General features: G+C 36.4%; 1 protein-coding gene across 1 annotated transcript in view; it reads left to right on the top strand.

Annotated features, from left to right (window-relative positions):
• Positions 1-20,882, top strand: part of bbs7 (Bardet-Biedl syndrome 7) — a 48,045-nt gene extending 27,163 nt beyond the window's left edge. Inside the window, 11 exon segments of the mRNA XM_028802012.2 lie at positions 2,713-2,797; positions 3,170-3,272; positions 4,052-4,244; positions 4,479-4,553; positions 5,668-5,733; positions 7,350-7,489; positions 9,279-9,443; positions 10,790-10,899; positions 11,019-11,122; positions 17,167-17,290; positions 20,474-20,882. Coding sequence (XP_028657845.2) covers positions 2,713-2,797; positions 3,170-3,272; positions 4,052-4,244; positions 4,479-4,553; positions 5,668-5,733; positions 7,350-7,489; positions 9,279-9,443; positions 10,790-10,899; positions 11,019-11,122; positions 17,167-17,290; positions 20,474-20,607 — 1,299 coding nt within the window. The 3' untranslated portion in view covers positions 20,608-20,882.
• The last annotated feature ends 1,966 nt before the right edge of the window (positions 20,883-22,848 follow it).

The raw sequence follows: 22,848 nt of genomic DNA, 5'->3' as shown, positions 1-22,848 counted from the left end.
CTTTTAGATTTTTGTTTAACCTTTTTTTTTTTTTTTTTAAATGTTATTATCATACACTAGGGCATTTTATTTCATGTTTATTAATAAATAATGTTATGGCTTGCCTGGGTGGGAAGCATTTGCTAGGAGACCTGAAAGCATCTGTTTTTAAACAAAGATCCCACATTTGGAACAGGGCCAATGTAACACTGCAAATTTCTCTTAAAATCTAAAATAAGATCTATCTAATACTGATATTTGCTTACTATTTGGAGTGAACTTTGGATATGGGAAAGGTTGAACCCTAAATTTATCAAGTGTGCATAGACACCTGTTTTTTTTTTTTTCTTCATATTAATTATTTCATGCAAAGTGATTCAAGTCGCAATTAAGAGATTTTTGAAGACGTTTTCAACTTAGCATTATTAATAGTTGCACTCAAATGTATAAATCTGCAGAAGCTGTGCAGGTATACCATTTAGAAGTTAAATAATACAATTGATTGGCTGGCAATACTAGACACTCGCAAAACATCAGTCTCCTTTAACGTATTGTATATTAACATTATTGCCTTATATTCTCGCAAAATAATACAATTGACTGGCAGGCAATACTAGACACTCACAAAACATCAGTCTCCTTTAACGTATATTAACATTATTGCCTTATATTCTTGCAAAGTGCTTATTTGTATGTATGAATATTCTGCCTCAATTTTGCCACTATGTTAGTAATAAAGATGAGTTGGGGTTGCCAGCCACATTAACATGTACAGTCATATGAAAAGGTTTGGGAACCCCTCTCAGCCTGCATAATAATTTTCTCTACTTTCAACAAAAAAGATAACAGTGGTATGTCTTTCATTTCCTAGGAACATCTGAGTACTGGGGTGTTTACTGAACAAAGATTTTTAGTGAATCAGTATTTAGCTGTATGAAGAGGTTTAAACTGTCAGTTTCAACTGTAAGGAATGTAATCAGGAAATGGAAGGCCACAGGCACAGTTGCTATTAAACCCAGGTCTGGCAGGCCAAGAAAAATACAGGAGCGGCATATGCACAAGATTGTGAGAATGGTTACAGACAACCCACAGATCACCTCCAAAGACTGCAAGAACATCTTGCTGCAGATGGTGTATCTGTACATCGTTCTACAAGTCAGATGCAATTTGCACAAAGAACATCTGTAAGGCAGGGTGATGAGAAAGAAGCCCTTTCTGCACTCACGCCACAAACAGAGTCATTTGTTGTATGCAAATGCTCATTTAGACAAGCCAGATTCATTTTGGAACAAAGTGCTTTGGACTGATGAGACAAAAATTATTTGGTCATAACAAAAAGCGCTTTGCATGGCGGAAGAAGAACACCGCATTCCAAAAAAAAACCCCTGCTACCTACTGTCAAATTTGGTGGAGGTTCCATCATTCTGTGGGGCTGTGTGGCTAGTTCAGGGACTGGGGCCCTTGTTAAAGTCAAGGGTTGGATGAATTCAACTCAATATCAACAAATTCTTCAGGAAAATTTTCAAGCATCAGTCACAAAGTTGAAGTTACGCAGGGGTTGGATATTCTAACAAGACAATGACCCAAAACACAGTTCGAAATCTACAAAGGCATTCGTGCTGAAGGAAAAGTACAATGTTCTGGAATGGCCGTCACAGTCCCCTGACTTGAATATCATCAAAAATCTATGGGATGATTTGAAGCAGGCTGTCCATGCTCGGCAGCCATCAAATTTAACTGAACTGGAGAGATTTAGTATGGAAGAATTGTCAAAAATACCTCCATCCAGAATCCAGACACTCATCAAAGGCTATAGCAGGCGTCTAGAGGCTGTGATATTTGCAAAAGGAGGCTCAACTAAGTATTGATGTAATATCTCTGTTGGGGTGCCCAAATTTATGCACCTGTCTAATTTTGTTATGATGCATATTGCATATTTTCTGTTAATCCAATAAACTTTATGTCATTGCTGAAATACTACTGTTTCCATAAGGCATGTCATATATTAAAAGGAAGTTGCTACTTTGAAAGCTCAGCCAATGATAAACAAAAATCCAAAGAATTAAGAGGGGTTCCCAAACTTTTTCTTATGACTGTATGTCTTTGAGATGGAGAGCAAACTAGAGATATGTACTTTTACACTTTACAGAAGAATTAGCCTGCTAGGATTTAGGTTTTGTTTACAATCATAATACTTAATAGAAATAAACTTTTCAGAGGCAAAAGTCTCATATGAAAACAGATGCTGGAGTGCAAAACATTGGAGACATTCTACCTGCCTTTGCAGAGATAGATAGATAGATAGATAGATAGATAGATAGATAGATAGATAGATAGATAGATAGATAGATAGATAGATAGATAGATAGATGGATGGATGGATGGATGGATGGATGGATGGATAGATAGATAGATAGATAGATAGATAGATAGATAGATAGATAGATAGATAGATAGATAGATAGATAGATAGATAGATAGATAGATAGATAGATAGATAGATAGATAGATAGATAGATAGATACTTTATTGATCATCCTGCCTGTAGCCTCAGGTCGATTTGTTGAAGGTTGCTATCAGAAGCGTTTGGCTTACTAGAAGGTAGCTGTGTACTACATTACTTGGCCTCTGCAAGTGAACCAGAAAAAGTGTTTCCCCTTTTGCAAAAGCTCACAGTGTGCATACCACCTAAAAATATAGTTATTGCTAATAATTCTTCCTTATACATTTCAGGTTTTGCCAGAGAGCATTACCTCAATACAAGGAGGATGTGTTGGAAAGGATAATTTTGATGAGGTTGTGACCACAACATATACAGGTAAAGCTGAAAGCACATGTTGACTGAATGTATGTTTTAAAATGCATATTGTATTTTTTAGTATTTGTCATATAGCATGTGCAGTAAAGGAAAAAGTAATAGTATATTAAAAGTGTTATTAAAATCATATTTTATGTTTTAAATTTGTTTCATTTGTAAACAGAGCCCAACTCAGACAATCCAATTAAAATAATATAGCAAGTTCAATATTATGCTTTGAAAAAAATTAAAAAACAAAACATTCAGCTCTCACATTACAAAGAGGGCAAGATAAACAGAGAGACCCATCTAAAGTAGTTCTTTGTATATTAAAGAGCTAGCTGTGTCATAAAAAGCTGTCATTTATAAAATTTTTAAAAATTTATTCAACAGGCTGGGTGACAGGATTAACAACAGAAACACAGCAAAAAGAAGCCGGGCCAGGAGAAGAAATGAAGATGTCACAGGAAATACAGAACAAAGTAGCGGCACTAAGGTACAGTATGCCACATTTCATGGATACAAATACTAACATTGCAAATGTCTCATAGTATAGATACACAATAAATATAGGATCGTACAGGCCATTCAAGAAAGGGTTACTGCCAGTGTATGTGAATGAGGAAATATAAACCTTCATCTCTGTGAAATTAAGACAAATCCCTTATCCACTTATACACTGCTTGTCAGACATGTCCCTGAGCAACGTAGATGGCTATCATTTTGTTTTTGAGAATGTCAGAGAGATTTCTGTCTTGATTAAAATTTTGTTTCCTTTTTATTCTGTTTATCCCAATAACTATCACAGTGGCAACATGCTTAGCTGATCAGACCACCCTATCCTTAGTGACTTCTTTCAACATCTTCTGGAAAATTCCCAAAGGTTTCAGACTGGCCAGTTGAGAGATAGAATCCCTCCAGCATGTCCAAAGTCCACACCTACTGTAGGCCCTTCTCTCAGAGTCTTAATAAAATCATAGAATAAGACACATAACCTGCTTGTGTTCTGCTTTAGGAATATAAGTATTTGTATGGTCTTAGGTTTCTTTGTTTATTTTCACAGTTTACGTGTTGTGATTTTTTTTATTTAAGTAAAGATAGACCTGAGTTTATTACTTAAGCCCACAACAATAACTCGGTTCATAAGGCTCCTGGAATGTTTTAAATATATTAAATCTTAAATATATTTTAAGTATATTGTTAATAGTGTGCAACAAAGTGTTGACTCTTAAGGTTTTCAGAAGATATTTATTCACAGCCTTTTCTTTTGTTAAGAGGAGAACTGGAACAACTACAGCTAAAGGTTTTGCAGGAACGTGAGAAATTCCAGCAGTGTGCTCAGTCAAGCACAGCAATATCTTCAGTACCTGTCTTTAGTGTTAATGACAAATTTACTCTTTGTCGAGATGACGCCAGCTATAGTCTCATCCTAGAAGTTCAGACTGCAATAGACAATGTGCTACTTCAAGTAAGTATGAGATTTTTGTATAATGTTTCACACATTATAACCATTATTCATGCCTATTATTGTTTGGTGCTGCATCATAAAGCGCCCTAGAAGTGTATGCTTTTCAATGTTGCTTAGTTATTTTAAAATACCGAAAAGTGTAAAATACTTAAATGTACTGTATCTGTCTTTTACTTTGTCGAAATACTTGGTTTATTAAAAGTCAAATGTTCTATTTTAATATTCCTTTAACAGAGTGATGTTCCAATAGATTTGCTGGATGTGGACAAAAATTCTGCTGTTGTCAGTTTCAGTGGCTGTGATTCCGAGGTAAAAATGCCAGTGCTAGAAATGTGATCATTTTTAGTTAATTTTATGTAAAGCCTAATGCATATTCCAGTATTAAAACAGTAAATGTGTGTTGGAGTCTGTACTCATTAAGAGTATACTTGGTGCTTATTTTTGTTTATTTTGTTTTCATAACGGAAAAAAGCAAGGATACAGTTTGGAGATTGATAATATCCCAGTGCAGTGATTTATCAGCCTATTCATTGGGATATTTGCAAAGAGGTAGTGTCTCAGTAGTGAGCTTCCTTTCTTTTGTGTCATGTAGATTAGTTAGTACATGGCTTCTAAACTCTTTAAACATTTACAATGTTATATTATCACTACATTGGTTGAAGTGTAGTATTAGAAAATAGTGTACAAAATATGCCCAACTATTTAACTAAAGCGGGTGTCATCCGACAGATAAAAATACTCAACTATATCACATTTGTCTTGTATATAATCTGTTATATAATTGTTGAAAAAAGTAACAACAAAGTATTTTTACTACATAACACAATTTTGAGAATTACTACTGCTTTGCTCTCCATAGTATTATTTTTAGCTGACCTCAGTATGACTAAAGGTATTATACACCTTGTCTTTGACTGAGATTCTGTTATCAGTTTCTGTTGTTCATTACTCTGTAGTAAATTTTTATTTTCTATAAGCACTCTACTTTTCAAACATTATGGTATTTTTCTACTGCTAGTAACTGTTAATGTTATTTATTTAAGTTGATTAAATGATGCATGCATGTGGTGCAGTATGATCACAAATTAAGCAAAAAAGATGGATTAGCCCTTTTTAATCTGTAAAGCGCTTTATGCTATAAATTTAAAGGATTTAATTGATATTACAAGTACTGTATTGTAATACTATTTTGTATTACTTTAAAGAGGCATTACATGGAAATATTACTAAAAACAAGTAGTTTTTCACCGCTGCTCAAGTAAATAACTGTATGTATATATTTAGTATACATTATATATTAGTGTATATATTAGTAGTCTATTTTGTAGAGTAACATAGGGGCATTTTCAAAAAGCAAGGAGCCAGAGCAGGAGTATGCCCGATGTGATATAGAAACAACTTTATGTATTTATTTTATCTACAGCCAAATGGAAATTTTCTTCTTGCTACCTACAGATGTCAAGCAAACACAACCAGGCTTGAGCTAAAGGTACACAATTTATTTCAATTTTATTTCTTTACATATTTTTCGTGAACATATAAAGTTCTATTTTAAATTACCAATTAATAATATGAGCCCCTTTATAGCATATTTAGAGTTTCTTGGTTGGGACCGCTCATAATTTGAATTAAGAATACTGTATATGGTAAATTCCAGTTCAGTTCCTGGAATTGGAATTACACCAAGCTATACAGAAATCAAGTTGAAATCCACTAAATTCCCTGAAATTTCATGTAAAAGACAGAGGGTGTTTTTACTTGCTAAAAACATTACGAATCATTTAAAGACAACGAAACAAATCAAATACAGTCAATCACAATGTATGCATTTTGATGATGTTATGCAGGATAAATTCTCACATCATTTTCATTTGTTTATACAGGTAAAGAAATGTGAATGTTTTATTTTCATCAGTTTTTTGTATTGTTTGGTTTCTGTGTGTGAATGGTTTTTTCTACCATGACCCCTGTGGTTTGTGGGTGGTTCCACAAGAGGTGGGACCACCTGTCAATCTCTGTTGAGCGACTGCTCCCAGCACTGTAAAGGCTCATTGGAATTGCAGTCCTTTCATGGTATATTGTATGCACTATGGGGTATGTGGTTGGTGAATTTTTACTTCTTTTTTATTTCTTTGTATTAACCGGCTTTTCAACTCATTTGCTTTGTTTTTTGGGATTCTGATTTCTGGATAATGTTGTGGTAATTATTTGCTTAAGATTGCCTTATTGGTAAATCCTACTTGCCTACCTTTGTTGCTTTTTTATTTTTTTTTTATAAATCTCTATTGTCATAACAATTCCTGAAGATACTTGCTTCTGCAAGCTGGAGTTCATGGATCCCCCTCTTTTGAAGGTTATTTACTGTTATTTTGGAACAACCAAGTACTTTTTTAAACTAAGCTCATTTTGGCATGGTGTAAGTCAAAGCCAGCCACTAGAGTGGGAGCTCAGGCTCATATAATGTGTACCTTGCCTGGGCAGGCACATGGGAATTCTGGCCTGCTTCTCTGGCTGTTCTTGGAGGCCTTGCTTGGAGGCCTCACTTTGGCCATTTTGGGTGAGTGGATCACTACACTTTGGAATATATAGCCATTTGTTACAAATTTTATATCAGGCTGTTGCAGTGGGTGCATTCTTCTCTATAGCCATTAACTGGAGCAAGACATGAGGTAAGCAACCCAGTCCAGAGAGTCACTTTGGATTCTCTGAAGGAAGTAGTTAAGAGATGGACAATTATGAAAGTACTGTCCATCATTTGACAATAGCTGTCACTCTCTACATGTCTGGTTAAACGTCAGAGAGCACAACATATGGGCATTTTCACCAGCAGTGATTGCATTCTAAAATGAGTCACATTATTGACCAACACTCTTTCCTTTTGGAACATTCTGGTTGAAATATTTTTGCAACGTTTTACAATTTAATTCAGTAATAACTGTCTGTCTGTCTTTAGTGAGAGTAGTACTGTTTACAGTTAGTTTTTTTTTTTTTTTTGCATGAATCTGTTATTAATAATGGAAATGTATTTTAAAATATCTGCAAGTAAGCTTTCTGCTGAATATTTGTTGACTGGATTGATGATATTGTTTTATGTCTTGGTTAAAGATTCGGTCAATAGAAGGACAATATGGAACTCTGCAAGCATATGTCACACCACGTTTGCAGCCTAAAACCTGTCAGGTCCGACAGTATCAAATAAAACCTCTGTCACTGCACCAAAGAAGTCATGTGATTGAGCAAAATAGGTAAAAATAAAATCTTTTGTGATTGTAAGTTTGCATTAAGCAAAAGGGATATTTTTCATATATTTTACAGTTGTTTGTGGAAAAGTAAACTTATTTGAAGTAGTTAAATAATAATACAACTAGTTTCTTAAAAGTCTTTGCAGCTGCATGCATTCCAGTTGGATCCAGCATCATTACCTGATCGGGGCAGACATTAACTGCAAAATGATAGCCCAGAATTTTGTTTGGTGTTTATAATTTAAAAGTTTCTATATCAAATGATATGAATTTTGCATTTTCCTATAAAATAAATTTATATTTTAGCTAAAAATAACTTATGGCAAGTTACATCTGAGCCTAACTAATAATAAAACCTCTGTGTCAGACAGTAAACATTATATTCAGAAGCTGAAAAGATCACCTTTATACATTTGGTCTGCTTTCTCCTTTAGGCAGGTATTTGAAACATACTGTATTTACTTTCACCAAAAATGAGTCTATGTGGAAGCTGTAAGATAAAAATGGTGAAAATATTATTATAATTACCAGCTGTTAATAATTTTATTGTTTTGTTGATAAGTAGAAATGCTACAGAAATAAGCACAATGATTTTTGTTACGTCCTTTTAAATTTAGAGACCATGTTGACTCTTCAGGAGCCTCATGTATAAACTGTGCGAGCGCACAAAAATGTTGCGTACTCCCCCCCCCCCCCATGCTTTTCACAGAATGTTGAGCTTAAGGGCTATTTATATTGATTTCAAAGAGGCGTAATTATGGGAGGATTTTGGGGAGTGGCAGCAGGCGCATGCACGTGTATTACTTTTCATGCTGACCGGGATTTATGGAGCGGAAGAACGTGGAAGTTGGCGAACGCACAGATTTATGCATCTGGATTTTTTTTGTGCGTATGAACATTTCTGCTTTTGTCCTTACGCCGTGTTTTAGTGTGAATTCTACGCATGGCGTTATGCATGAGGCCCCAGGTCATTACATGATTTATATGTTGTTACTGCAGCGAGACATAACTTACAATGCTGAAAATAAAATATGGTGGCAATGTCATTATAGTTATATGTAGACTTGAAATTGTGAGCATTTTCATTTGATGGAAATGACGAAATTGGTCTAATCAGTCTATGCCATGCAGATTGACCACATCTCTATGAATTCAGTATTGAATTCTGCATTTACTCTTTTGCATCACTGATAACATATGGTTTATATGCAAAAACATATTTTGCAGGTCATTTGGGATCTTCACAGACAAGCATGTTTAAGATCTGGAAATTCATAACACAGAAGGAATCTAAATGCTTTAATATTTTTTTCCTGTACACCTATTTTAAAACATGCTCCACCTACTAGCAAGTATTCATTTATTTAATTGTTCAATAAACTATAACATATGAGCCAATTTTTTTGTCAGCATCAAGGCCAAAAACAATAATATTGACAATTCACCTTAGATTTGCAATATGTGCACTGAAATAACAAATACTTTTTATTCAGTTAGGCTGCAGACTCTCTTTATACAGGATCCCCCTAAACAAACCAGTGTGCTAATAACCCTCTGCATAGTCTTTTACCCAAACATATTTAGATTCTATGTGTTGTAAACACCCCCAAATTACAAATTGATTTTGGAAATGGAGCAAAGAATCCCGGTCAGAAAATTTTATGGAATGTAAAATGGCACAATAACTACCTTTTATGAAAGTGATGTATAACAAAAGAAAAATGACTTGGGTTTGCCATTAAAAGAAGAACATAAAATGAACATACTGCATCAAGTGTCTGTTTCTGTTTAGGCCGATGAATACTCTGACCCTGACTGGTCCCTTCAGTTTCGCTGAGATCCATTCTTGGGTTGTTTTCTGTCTTCCTGAAGTACCTGAAAAAACGCCAGCTGGAGACAGTGTGACTTTCTGTTTCCAAAACACATTCCTTGACACTCAGCTGGACTGTACATACAGGTAGGACAGTTTCAACAGTGGATATGCTTCATACCCATAAAATTTAATGTATTAGCCTTTGCTTTTACTTTGTCCTTAACATTTCATTTGTATTGGTTTGTGACCTCCCACTCCATAACCTATCGTCTGTGAGGGAGGAGTGAAAGCTTTAGATTCGCAAAAATTTTGATCTCCAGTTGTCAATGGATCTCAAGGTTTTAGGGTCTGAAAACACTGATATCTTGATAATGCATGTGTGTCTGACTGTGTGTGTTTGTCGGTGTGTCACAGTTTCTTGAGGACAGCCTAGAACTAAAACGGATGGACAGAAAAATACAAAACTTAAGCCTGTTATGAGATGATGATGTGCTGATTAGTTTTTGAGCCAAATCGTGGAAGAGAGGCATTCTAGAGGAACCTTCAAATACCATAATTCTGGAATTAATTATGAATTCTTCTAGTCAATTGCTATTGTAATGACCTGTTTTATGATCAGAAAGATCAAGATCAGAGCAGTAAGTAACTACTGAAATGTTATAGAATAGTTTCGGTAACTTGGTTCCTAGGGGGCAAAGCCTACTGACACTCATGTCTGAATTTTTTATGTGTAGTGGCGAATTGCACAGAAATGTTTTAATATTTGAATGATAATAAGAAATATTTACATTTTTATATCCCATTTTTCTTTACAAATTACGCATTTCTGGGCATTTCTGTACATACATAAAAAAGTTAACTTCCTCACTCAATTTGATTTTACTATGTAGTTAATAAAGTCTATCGTCATCCCTAATTTCTGCCAACAGGTTGTAGGTCAAACCATGCAAGGGAGCACTACCACTCAAACAAGACTAGGACATTCAAAACCTTCCTTGTTAAATATTATCTAATGAGCGAATTTGAGCAGGGTGGCATTGTGCGGGAGTTATGTGTCCTTTCTAAAGTGCCTCATAATGGTGATCTCGGTGAAAGGCAAGAAATCAGTTTAAGATAAGACTTATTTATTGATTAAGCAGCCTACTGTGTGACACATTTTGATCTGACTCAGTCTCAAGATACCCGACCATAAATGCTATTTAACAGTGTCCATAAATAATAAATATTTACATATATTACAAATTTAAAATATCTCCATATTTGCAACCAGAAAAGTGTACTGGGTGATACAATAATACTAAAAGTTTGGCATTAAAAATTGTATATACATTGTTTTAAATTATACATATTTATGTACATATTATGGCTAAAGTATATACTGTATTGGTGTCGTCTGTAAAATCTTCCAGTTTTGTTTACATGCTTACCAGAGTTTTAAGCTTTTTTTTTAATGTTATATTAATGATGTTTTTTCTGTTTGCCACGTGTAGTAAAGGTAAAGGGGATTTTAAATCCGACAATATATCCACAATCTCCATTCTCAAGGATGTCCTTTCAAAAGAGGCAACAAAGAGAAAAATCAATTTAAATATATCCTATGGTAAGGCTGATAAAGAACCTACCAATAATTGTTGTATTTAATTAATTTCAGTGTTTTTCTGAGTTACAGATCACAGCAAAAGCACTGAGAATCATAAAATTATTTTTTTTCCCTCACAGATATTAATGAAGAGTCTGTAAACCACACTTTAAAACTAATCCACCCCAAATTAGAATACCAACTGTTGCTCGCTAAAAAGGTTCAGTTAATTGATGCTTTGAAGGTGAGCACACAATATTTTATTATTTACTGTGATGCGTAGTGTCGATGTTTAAAATTGATATCTCATAAAGAACCTTTGCCTGTATAAGACTGACATAAAGAGACTTTAAAGACTTTTCCATGCCTCACTGCACTGTGTTCTGTAGTCCCTAATTTTATTGTATATAACTTTGGCATTGACTATAATAAATGAAGGTTAAGTAAAAGCACAAAAGAATGTGAAGAAAAGGATTTTCAGAAAATGATACCAAGGTCACTTTCTGTCATTCCCATTGGCTTTAAGAACTTTGAATATAAATAACTCATAACTAAAATAATCAGCATATAGTGCTGCAGTTACAATTGTTTCTTTTTAATTTAATTCGTTTAAATGTTCATCAACATACAAAGGGAGAGAAAAGTTACATTCAGCTTCCTCTCTCTGCAAATTGGGGAGAATGTTTTCTCCTTTTCTAATCTGTTTGGTTTCTCACACCTTTTTTAAATAACACAGTCATTTAAATTGTAAAGTGTCTAAATAATAACTTTGCAACAGTGTCATGCCCATTGGGTGTAAAATGTAACTGGTTTTTATTTGTTCATGGCTAGTTCCCTGTAGTGCAGCTGCTGATTACTTTTGTATCAAAGAAAGATAAAATACATTATGGTGCAGTAGTTAGCCCAGATCAATGCCATCTGATGTCCTTTTGTCCAGTTGTTTTGTGAAGAATGTTACATTTGTTGGCATTTAACAATAGTTTCAATTCATTTGAGTCTCCATTGCATATTGGTAAGCCATGATCCAATTCCATCTCCCATTTGTGTAATGAGTATCTTCTTGCATACTCAGAGAACTGAATCCAAATAGGGTTCAGTTTATCTCTAAAGCTAAATAAGCAGGCACTGGAAATATTGTAGTTGTTTGCCCCTCGGGAGATATTATTAGGCAGATGTTTCTTTCAAAATTAAACGTGGTCAGAAAAGAAAAGAATCTTTGCTTGTGATTAGAACAGACCTTGGATAAGTAGTTTTAAACTGCACTACAATTCTCTAAATTTTTTGTATCACTGTTCATCAGCTCTGTCATTGTATTCATCAGTAGAAACATCAGCCAAGTCCTTCAGGTGTTGGCTACCTGCTGAACAAACACATGATGAGGGGTATGTTGTGATCTGGAATTGACTGCGAGCAAGATGAGCACACAGTTGAGTGCATGAAATTAGTTGTCATACTTTAATCTTGTAATCAGTTTGCCGTCCATGTGCTTCCCATTGATGCTGTTCACAATGATTAAATTGTTTTTAATATGCATGCTTTGCCACAGGATAATGCTTGTGACTAATGAAACATCTGGCCAAGGGAAAAAGACTGTGCCATTGTTGAATTCAGGTGCTAATACTGTTCATTCACTTCTCTGTTCTTGTGTCTTGACATATAGTAAAAACCTTCAGCCATCCACCTATCCATCCATTTTCTTCCCGATGTTTCCAGTTCAGAGTCAGTGGGTTTACAACCTATCTAAGGAGCACTTTGGAAAATTTGGAATCCCATCCTAAATAGGGCTACAGTTCAACACTCACAAGGGCTAAAGTTCGATTTGCAAGTGAACTTTAGGCATGCAAAATTTGGAACATTATGGTAGGGAGATTTGATCCCAAGAATAAAAGCATTCTGTCTTTAGCATCAAATTTTCTTATATTCATTCTTATATTTATTACCCCTACATACTTCATGAAGGTCTAAATATTCAGATGTTTATATGAAACCTATATAAAAATCAATCATTCATTTAGTGTCAAAACATTTTAATCCAATTAGAGTTTTCTGGGGTCAGAAACCTTATTTATAAAACTTTGCATGGATTCAGGCAAAAAAAAAAAGGAAAATGCATATGGCCAAAAAAATATAAAGATTTGTAAAAACTGTAGAATGCACATTTCTGTAATTTTATAAGTCACAATCACCTTGTAAATGTGTGCACATGAACGTGCCACAAACATCGCCTTGAAACATCCACATATGGAGCATGCTAATCAGCCTCGTACATAAGTGATCATGATGCTGCAGAACTTCACTAGCTGGTAGAGCAGCCAACCACCAGATGTTTTGAGACCCCACCAGCTGCATTTAGGAGTATCTGGCTGCGTTCCACAACTGAGAGAGCAAGATCATGCATGGCATTAAAGCACCTCCTCTGCATTCTGGGAATTTTGGGTGTTCAGGGAAAGGTGTAATATGCCAGTGTCTGAGTGGTTAGCCACTATCACCTGGCACATGTAATGATATAATTGCTACTACAATGAATAGTACAAGAATATGAAACACTGCAGGTTCAGCCAGTTACCTTACCAATAAGCCATTCACCATGTACAGCACCATCACGTCTTGTCAAATCTACCCAGCCCACTGAGACACAACGTTTTGTCAGCCACATGTTGGCATCACAGATGAGTTGTGCAGTAATGAAATGTCAGTGCTTACAATTAACAAAAGCAGCTACATTCTCGCTAGGTGCCCTTATTGCAGTGCAGTAAAGTCCTCCAATTACGTTAGGAGAACCTGACACTGCTGCAGATTCCCTTTTTATGCAGGCAAAAACATGTTGTTTTATGTATGTTCACCCGCACTGTATGAAAACTGGATGTAGCACCTCAGCGGTTGGTTAATGGCTTCTGGCAGGCATGAAAGAGTGAAGCTTGGTTGAAATATTCCTGACTTGTAGGCAACAGGTAGCTGATATAAACTGATGAATAACCAAAAAAGTTCTTCATTACATATATGGAGCATTGACCCTCTTAAAAGAGACCTAAAATGCAGTCTGTACATCATATTCATCACTTTTGAGGTGTAATGTTTCTCACGTCGACGCATATTATAATAATGGCTCAGTGATACTAATTATTATGCATGGAAGTCGGTATTTTAGCTGGTTTGGTTACATTTCTCTGGTTGATCAATAGTGTCGTCATTTCCCAGTTTCCCCGAAATGTTGCTACACATGGGTTAGAGTTGCCATAAATATACCCAAGTTCCCCCATCAAGTTTTCTTTCATATGATAGATAGATAGATAGATAGATAGATAGATAGATAGATAGATAGATAGATAGATAGACAGATAGATAGATAGATAGATAGATAGATAGATAGATAGATAGATAGATAGATAGAGTGGTGTGAAAAACTATTTGCCCCCTTCCTGATTTCTTATTCTTTTGCATGTTTGTCACACAAAATGTTTCTGATCATCAAACACATTTAACCATTAGTCAAATATAACACAAGTAAACACAAAATGCAGTTTGTAAATGGTGGTTTTTATTATTTAGGGAGAAAAAAAAATCCAAACCTACATGGCCCTGTGTGAAAAAGTAATTGCCCCCTGAACCTAATAACTGGTTGGGCCACCCTTAGCAGCAATAACTGCAATCAAGCGTTTGCGATAACTTGCAATGAGTCTTTTACAGCGCTCTGGAGGAATTTTGGCCCACTCATCTTTGCAAAATTGTTGTAATTCAGCTTTATTTGAGGGTTTTCTAGCATGAACCGCCTTTTTAAGGTCATGCCATAGCATCTCAATTGGATTCAGGTCAGGACTTTGACTAGGCCACTCCAAAGTCTTCATTTTGTTTTTCTTCAGCCATTCAGAGGTGGATTTGCTGGTGTGTTCTGGGTCATTGTCCTGTTGCAGCACCCAAGATCGCTTCAGCTTGAGTTGACGAACAGATGGCCGGACATTCTCCTTCAGGATTTTTTGGTAGACAGTAGAATTCATGGTTCCATCTATCACAGCAAGCCTTCCAGGTCCTGAAGCAGCAAAACAACCCCAGACCATCACACTACCACCACCATATTTTACTGTTGGTATGATGTTCTTTTTCTGAAATGCTGTGTTCCTTTTACGCCAGATGTAACGGGACATTTGCCTTCCAAAAAGTTCAACTTTTGTCTCATCAGTCCACAAGGTATTTTCCCAAAAGTCTTGGCAATCATTGAGATGTTTCTTAGCAAAATTGAGACGAGCCCTAATGTTCTTTTTGCTTAACAGTGGTTTGCGTCTTGGAAATCTGCCATGCAGGCCGTTTTTGCCCAGTCTCTTTCTTATGGTGGAGTCGTGAACACTGACCTTAATTGAGGCAAGTGAGGCCTGCAGTTCTTTAGACGTTGTCCTGGGGTCTTTTGTGACCTCTCGGATGAGTCGTCTCTGCGCTCTTGGGGTAATTTTGGTCGGCCGGCCACTCCTGGGAAGGTTCACCACTGTTCCATGTTTTTGCCATTTGTGGATAATGGCTCTCACTGTGGTTCGCTGGAGTCCCAAAGCTTTAGAAATGGCTTTATAACCTTTACCAGACTGATAGATCTCAATTACTTCTGTTCTCATTTGTTCCTGAATTTCTTTGGATCTTGGCATGATGTCTAGCTTTTGAGGTGCTTTTGGTTTACTTCTCTGTGTCAGGCAGCTCCTATTTAAGTGATTTCTTGATTGAAACAGGTGTGGCAGTAATCAGGCCTGGGGGTGGCTACGAAAATTGAACTCAGGTGTGATACACCACAGTTAGGTTATTTTTTAACAAGGGGGCAATTACTTTTTCACACAGGGCCATGTAGGTTTGGATTTTTTTTCTCCCTAAATAATAAAAACCATCATTTAAAAACTGCATTTTGTGTTTACTTGTGTTATATTTGACTAATGGTTAAATGTGTTTGATGATCAGAAACATTTTGTGTGACAAACATGCAAAAGAATAAGAAATCAGGAAGGGGGCAAATAGTTTTTCACACCACTGTAGATAGATAGATAGATTCTTTATTAATCCCAAGGGGAAATTCACATACTCCAGCAGCAGCATACTGATGCAAAAAACAATATTAAATTAAAGAGTAATAAAAATGCAGGTAAAAACAGACAATAACTTTGAATAATGTTAACGTTTACCCCCCGGGTGGAATTGAATAGTCGTATAGTTTGGGGGAGGAACAATCTTCTCAGTCTGTCAGTGGAGCAGGACAGTGACAGCAGTCTGTCGCTGAAGCTGCTCCTCTATCTGGAGATGATACTGTTTAGTGGATGCATTGGATTCTCCACAATTGATAGGAGCCTGCTGAGTGCCCGTCGCTCTGCCACAGATGTCAAGCTGTCCAGCTCCATGCCAACAATACAGCCTGCCTTCCTCACCAGTTTGTCCAGGCGTGAGGCGTCCTTCTTCTTAATGCTGCCTCCCCAGCACACCACCGCGTAGAAGAGGGCGCTCACCACAACCGTCTGATAGAACATCTGCAGCATCTTATTGCAGATGTTGAAGGACGCCAGCCTTCTAAGGAAGTATAACTGGCTCCATATATCCCGAAGATTGCGTGGGCACATTTTGAGCCTCTTTTTGTACATTCACAAACTTTATAAATGAGACCTCTAGATGGGATGTTAGTTACATTTACATTTATTTGCTTAGCAGATACTTTTATCCAAAGTGACTTACAAAAAATGCTAACGTAATCAAGTCAGGGGGCTGTTTGGGATCAAGTATTACAGATCAAGTTTACAAAATTCATCGTCACAAGTAGAGAGCTCAGGAAAAGCAAAAACAAGTGACTTACAATTCCTAGATAATAAAACCTAACAGCTAATATCGGTTAGACATGAATTCACCAGACAAGACAGTTTTCAGACACCACTTAAGCAGTCAGCATTTGTAATGAAAGTTCGCAGCTCGTTCCACCAGCTAGAAGCTACACATGAAAAGAGTCTGGATTTAAATTTTATGCCATGCAGAGATGGCATTAGAGGTGCCATTCATCCTCAGACCTGAGTGGTCAAGGAGTATAGGACCTCACTATATAGGAGTATAATGTCTTAGCTTATATTTAGATACTGACCCATTGACTGTTCTGTAGGCAAGTGTAAAGGAGATGAACTTAATACGTGCCATAACAAGGAGCTAGTGCAGGGATCTGAAGAGAAGAGTGACATGCACCCACCATTGAATGCCAGATGTGCTGCTCCATTTTGAATCATCTGCAGCAACTAGTTCATTGTTTTCACTGTGTTTTTTTTTCTCCCTTGTTTCCAGGAGCTGCAGGTTCATGAAGGTAATATAGATTTTCTGATTCCAGAATACAGAAGCATTTTAGAAGATGCTGATCATCTGATTGAGGAATATAAAAAACAACCTGCTCATTTAGAAAGACTGTATGGTAGGTGTTTTTTAGACATACAAATTCTGTTACTTTTGTCTTGATAGAACTCCGAACTCAAAAGTTAAAAAAACACTTTGAGGTACTTATAGCATCAGACATCAGTAATAAGGTTATCAAGCAGAACTATATTTTGGAGGAAAATATTTACCACGTTTCTTCCTTAATGGTGTTTAGTTTATAAAACTTCAATTTTTTTCTTAGTCCAAAAAATACTGGATACCAAAAGAATGTGCTTCTCAGGGTTTGTGTATGCAAAGGTATACCAAGCATCTTACAATGAAAATTATTTTTTTCCCCAGATGTAACCTTGGTAGATAGTTGGCTTTGCTTTACAACCCCATTTCCAAAAAAGTTTGGATGCAGTATAAAATATAAATAAAAAGAAATTGCAATGATTTTGCAATTTATGTAAACCCATATTTAATTGTAAATAGTACAAAGACAACATATCATATGTTGAAACTGAGAAACTATATTGGTTTTTGAATAATATTTGTTCATTTTTAATTTGATGCCAGCAACACATTTCTACAAAGTTGTAATAGAGACATGTTTACCACTGTGTTGCATCTCCTCTTGACTTTTAACTACATTCTATAAACATATGGGAACTCAACAGTTTGGGGTCTCCTTTGTTGTATTTTCCATCCATCCATTATCCTACCCACTATATCCTAACAGGGTCACGGGGGTCTGCTGGAGCCAATCCCAGCCAACACAGGGCACAAGGCAGGAACAAACCTCAGGCAGTGCGCCAGCCCGCTGCAGTTTGTTGTATTTTTCATTTCATAATGCATCACGTTTTCAATGGGTAACAGGTCTGGACTGCAGGCAGGCCAGTTTAGCATCCAGACTCTTTTATTACGGAGCAATGTTGTTGTAATATGTACAGAATGTGGTTTTTGATTTTTCTTGCTAAAACAAGCAAAGCCTTCCCTGAAAAAGACATTGTCTGGATGGCAGCATATGTTGCTCCAGAACCTGTTTAGATCGTTCAGCATTAGTGGTGACTTGCCAGGTGTACAAGCTGTCTTTGCATCCACATACTGTCATGGATTATGGCCTTTGAACTGTGCACTGATGGTAAGCTGCATGGTCCCTCTCCTCTTTAGCACGAAGGATGTGGTGTCCATGATTTCAAAAGGAATTTCACATTTTGACTTGTCACACCACAGGACAGTTTTCCACTTCAGTCCATCTTAGAGGAGCTCAGGCCCAGAGAAGGTTGACAGTATTTACGGATCATGTTTATATATGATGTCTTCTTTGTATGGCAGAGTTTTAACTTGCATTTTTGGCTGCAGCGATGAACTGTGTTCACAGACAAAGGTTTTCAGAAGTGTTTCTGAGGCCAAGCAGTGATTTCCTCTACAGAATCGCATCTGTTTTTAACTTAGTGCTGCCTGAGGGCCTGAAGATCACAGCCACCCAGTATTGGTGTTGTCCCTTGTGTACAGAGATTTCTCTGAATCATTTAATGATATTATGTGCTGTAGATGACAAAAATCCCCAAATTCTTTGAAATTTTACTTTGGGGAATGTTATTCTTAAATTGTTGCACAATTTGCTGTATTCATGCAGTGTTTCACAGAGTGGTGAACCCGTCCCCATCTTTACTTCTCAAAGACTCTGGCCCTCTGAATGGCACTTTTTATGCCCAGTCATGTTATTGATCTATCGCCAGTTAACCTAATTAGTTGTGAGATCAGTTAGTTAGAAGATTTTTTTTGCAGTACACAACTTTTCCTGTCTTTTGTTGCCCCTTCCCAATTTTTTTGAAATGTGTTGTTGGCATCAAATTCAAAATGAGCTTATATTTCCCATAAAACAATAAAAATTTCTCAGTTACAACATTGGATATGTTTTCTATGTCCTCTTCTGAATTATATAAGGGCTTAAATTATTTGTAGATCATTGCATTCTGTTTGTATTTACATTTTATATAGCATCCCAATTTTTTTGGAAACAGGGCCGTAACTAAAAAGGTACAGATTCTGAAGTCAACATGTCACTCCAGAATGGTTCTATTCAATAAGGGCGCGCACAAAAAGGCGACCTTCAAAAGGGCGACCTCAATTGGGCGTGCCGAATAAAGGCGCGCGTAAATAAAGGCGAGCTTCAAAAGGACGACCTCAATTGAGCGCCGAATAAATGCGCGAGCAAATAAAGGAGCGCTTCAGAAGGATGACCTTCGGAGCGAATTAAATTAATTGTCCTTGATTATGCTAATAGACTGCATCTCGAATATCTACGTGGCATTGCACATAACGTACAGCTTCAAGTGTAACTTGCTTTCACCTTTTTATACATTCAGTCATTGCCTTAATCGAATTTTCTGTAATTTTGAAAACAACGAAATATAGAGAGCTTTAGAAATAGTTCGTTAGAAGTAGTTTGTTAGAAGTTCATGCATTAATTAATTGGATGTTTTAATATTCTTGCTTTCACCTTTTTATACGTTCAGTCATTGCCTTTATCTAATAAATTTTCTATAATTTTGTTGCGTTTGCCTTTATTCGCTGCGCCCAATTGACGTCACCCTTTTGAAGCACTCCTTTATTTATGTGCGCAGTTATTCGGCGCTCAATTGAGGTCGTCCTTTTGAAGCTCGCCTTTATTTACACGCGCCTTTATTTGGCACTCAATTGAGGTCGCCTTTTTGAAGATCGCTTTTATTTATGTGCGCTTATATTCGCCGCGCCCAATTGAGGTCGCCCTTTTGAAGGTCGCCTTTATGTGCGCGCCCTTATTGATGGATACCCTCCAGAACATACCAGTGATAATGTTGTCAGGTATAATTTTCCTTGTTTGACTGCGTTGATTTGGGCATGTGCAGAGGAGAGATGCTGAGTATACTGGGAGAAGGATGCTAAGCATAGAGCTGCCAGGGAAGAGGAAGGCCTAAGAGAAGGTTTATGGATGTGGTGAGCGAAGATATGCAGGTGATGGGTGTAACAGAACAAGATGCAGAGGACAAAAAGATATGGAAGAAGATGATCCGCTGTGGCGACCCCTAACGGGAGCAGCCGAAAGAAGAAAAAGAAGCCATTAGTTTGAATTTGAGCAATGCTAAGTTTATCAAGACATAAAAAATATCTCAAATGTAATTGTGAATAAGCTATTTTATAAATTATTAATTTTCTCTCTTCACTTTTATAAATTATTGTTTTCTTTTTTTAGGTATGATAACTGATCTTTTCATTGACAAGTTTAAATTCAAGGGAACAAATGTGAAAACAAAGGTTCCACTGCTTCTTGAAATTCTGGACAACTATGACCCCAGCTCATTAGTGGCTTTCTTTGATTCTGCGTAATTTTTTTTAATTACTGTTAATTAATGTTTAATATCAGCATTTAGCTTCCTTGCAAACATATTGTACCAGAAAGTGGTTAGCTTCAGTGGCTTTTTTTAAAACAAAAAAGTATAGATTTTTGTGTAAAGGATTGGATCGGGGACTGTCTTCATTGTTTCAGGGTCTTTATAAAAGGGCAAATGTACATATGTACCTTTAGCTACAGTATTTATTTAATATAAATATGAATACATTCATATACAGTAAAATAAATTGTATATATATTTTTAGAAAGCTGTAAAAAATATTCCCTAAAAATGATATCTTTAATAAATATGCAATATAAAAAGATTGCATGTCTTTTTATGTCATTATAATCTCCAATATATTACCACCAGCACTGATGAGTGTAAAGGAGAAGCAGTTATTGGGTATGTGCAAACATGTTCACATCCATTATCGTTTTTTTTTGTTTCACAATTTCAAAATGGGCATTTAGGAGGTTAATGGAAATGCGGCTATTGAGTCACCTGACTGATCAGCTCGGCACTGTACTGCACCGCAGACCGAAATGCACTCACGCACTCCCACATCCTGGAGCCTGCACCTTCTCGGTGTACAATTATTTATTTAAAATTGGCCACTAATTTCCTAGTTGTGGGCCCGCTATACCACAGAGACAGATCGTAAGTCAGATAGAATACATTGCACCACTAAGATGTTGCACAAATTATGCAGTCACTGCAAATTATTAATATCTGGTATGAAAAAAGATGGTCAGGTATTGTCTGTGGGCAGGGCTATGTCATTCTAGAACAGACCCTTCACATTGGAAAGAATTGCTGCAACACACAGGGGTGTCTTAACATCATCATAGGCCCCCTGCTGGGGTTCCTGTTTTTATAGCAAAATAAAAACATACATAGGCATCAGAAACTGCATATTTTTACCAACCTGCCAGCATGTCTCATTGTTGGAGACCAGCACTTTAGCCTATTGGTTTATTTTTGTGTGTGGTATGTGTGCATTTACCTATTTGTGAAGAGCATATCAAATTCACCAACCCTGCATCCTCTAGTCATAATGATAATTGTAATCAAGAAAACCCATCCATGATCTTCATTCTTTAGGCAAGTATGACTGTTTCTTCCTTCATTAAGTCAGGACTACAGCCAGTATACAAATAATCAGTTTTCAATACACTGTGTGCCTCCATTTACCTAAATGTTTCCATCTCTTTGAATCTGACAAAGATGGAATAATATTCACAACAAATATTTTCCATTATGAAATCTAGGTGTAATATGTGTAAAATGCAGCTTTGCAAAATTGAGGATGTGAGTATGTCACAACTGAGCATTTCTTGAATTTTGCACCAAACTTTCAACTCCCTTACAACACGTGAGGTCATAATGCAGTTTTATACATTTACCCAGCACTCCATGTGAGGTAAAAGCAAGTTGCATTCATGTAAATCAGCATGCACATACGGATCACTGCTGCAAATGTGGATGGGCACACATAAGTGAATCAAAAGTGGTATCACGGTATCAACAGACAGATGGGTGCAAAATGTACTGTAGTAACCCACATATTACTCTGAAGATAGGTGACCTGGGGAAAAAAGGCAGGCAAAGACTTCCATGGCACTGAATAAATAGAGCCTTGCAGAAACTAAACCTTAGGGAATATCATGGAGAGAGGTACAGCACAGTGGAAGTAGATCTGGACACCGAAAAGTGAATGTGACATCAGAAATAGCGCAAAAATGGCAGTGGTTAGTTTCAGTAAAACTGTTACTTTATGAGGGATTTTCTGTTGGCATTACAACAAGAAGGTGATTCATCTGAAAGTAAGGCTGTGGGCCACCCATCCATACACACATTTTATAAACCTGTTTTACCCAGAACTGGGCTGTGAGGAACCTGGAGCCTGTATCAGCAAGCATAAGGCACAAAGCAGGAACAATCTCCTGGAGCATTCATTGTTAAATAAATGTTCTTGCTATTCGGCTTTACACTCTCTGGTCTTTTCATCACTGTGTTCATCACAATATTATTTGTGATGTTGCAAAATGGCAACAGTTATGTGCAGCTTAACTCAACATCCTACCTTATTATGTTATCCTTTTTCTTCTGCTTTGATTATTATCATTATTATTATCTTCTTTGTAATGAAACCTCCACTTTAGTGTCAGGAAACTAAAAACTTCATCATAAGTGGTGTCGTAAAATGTCATTCATTCTCAGACATAAATACTTA

Source organism: Erpetoichthys calabaricus, chromosome 5 (genome assembly GCF_900747795.2).
Source record: "Erpetoichthys calabaricus chromosome 5, fErpCal1.3, whole genome shotgun sequence".
In the NCBI taxonomy this organism is placed as follows: Eukaryota; Metazoa; Chordata; class Cladistia; order Polypteriformes; family Polypteridae; genus Erpetoichthys; species Erpetoichthys calabaricus.
The sequence above is the reverse complement of the archived record's forward strand: the minus strand, read 5'-3'. Positions and strand labels throughout refer to the sequence as shown.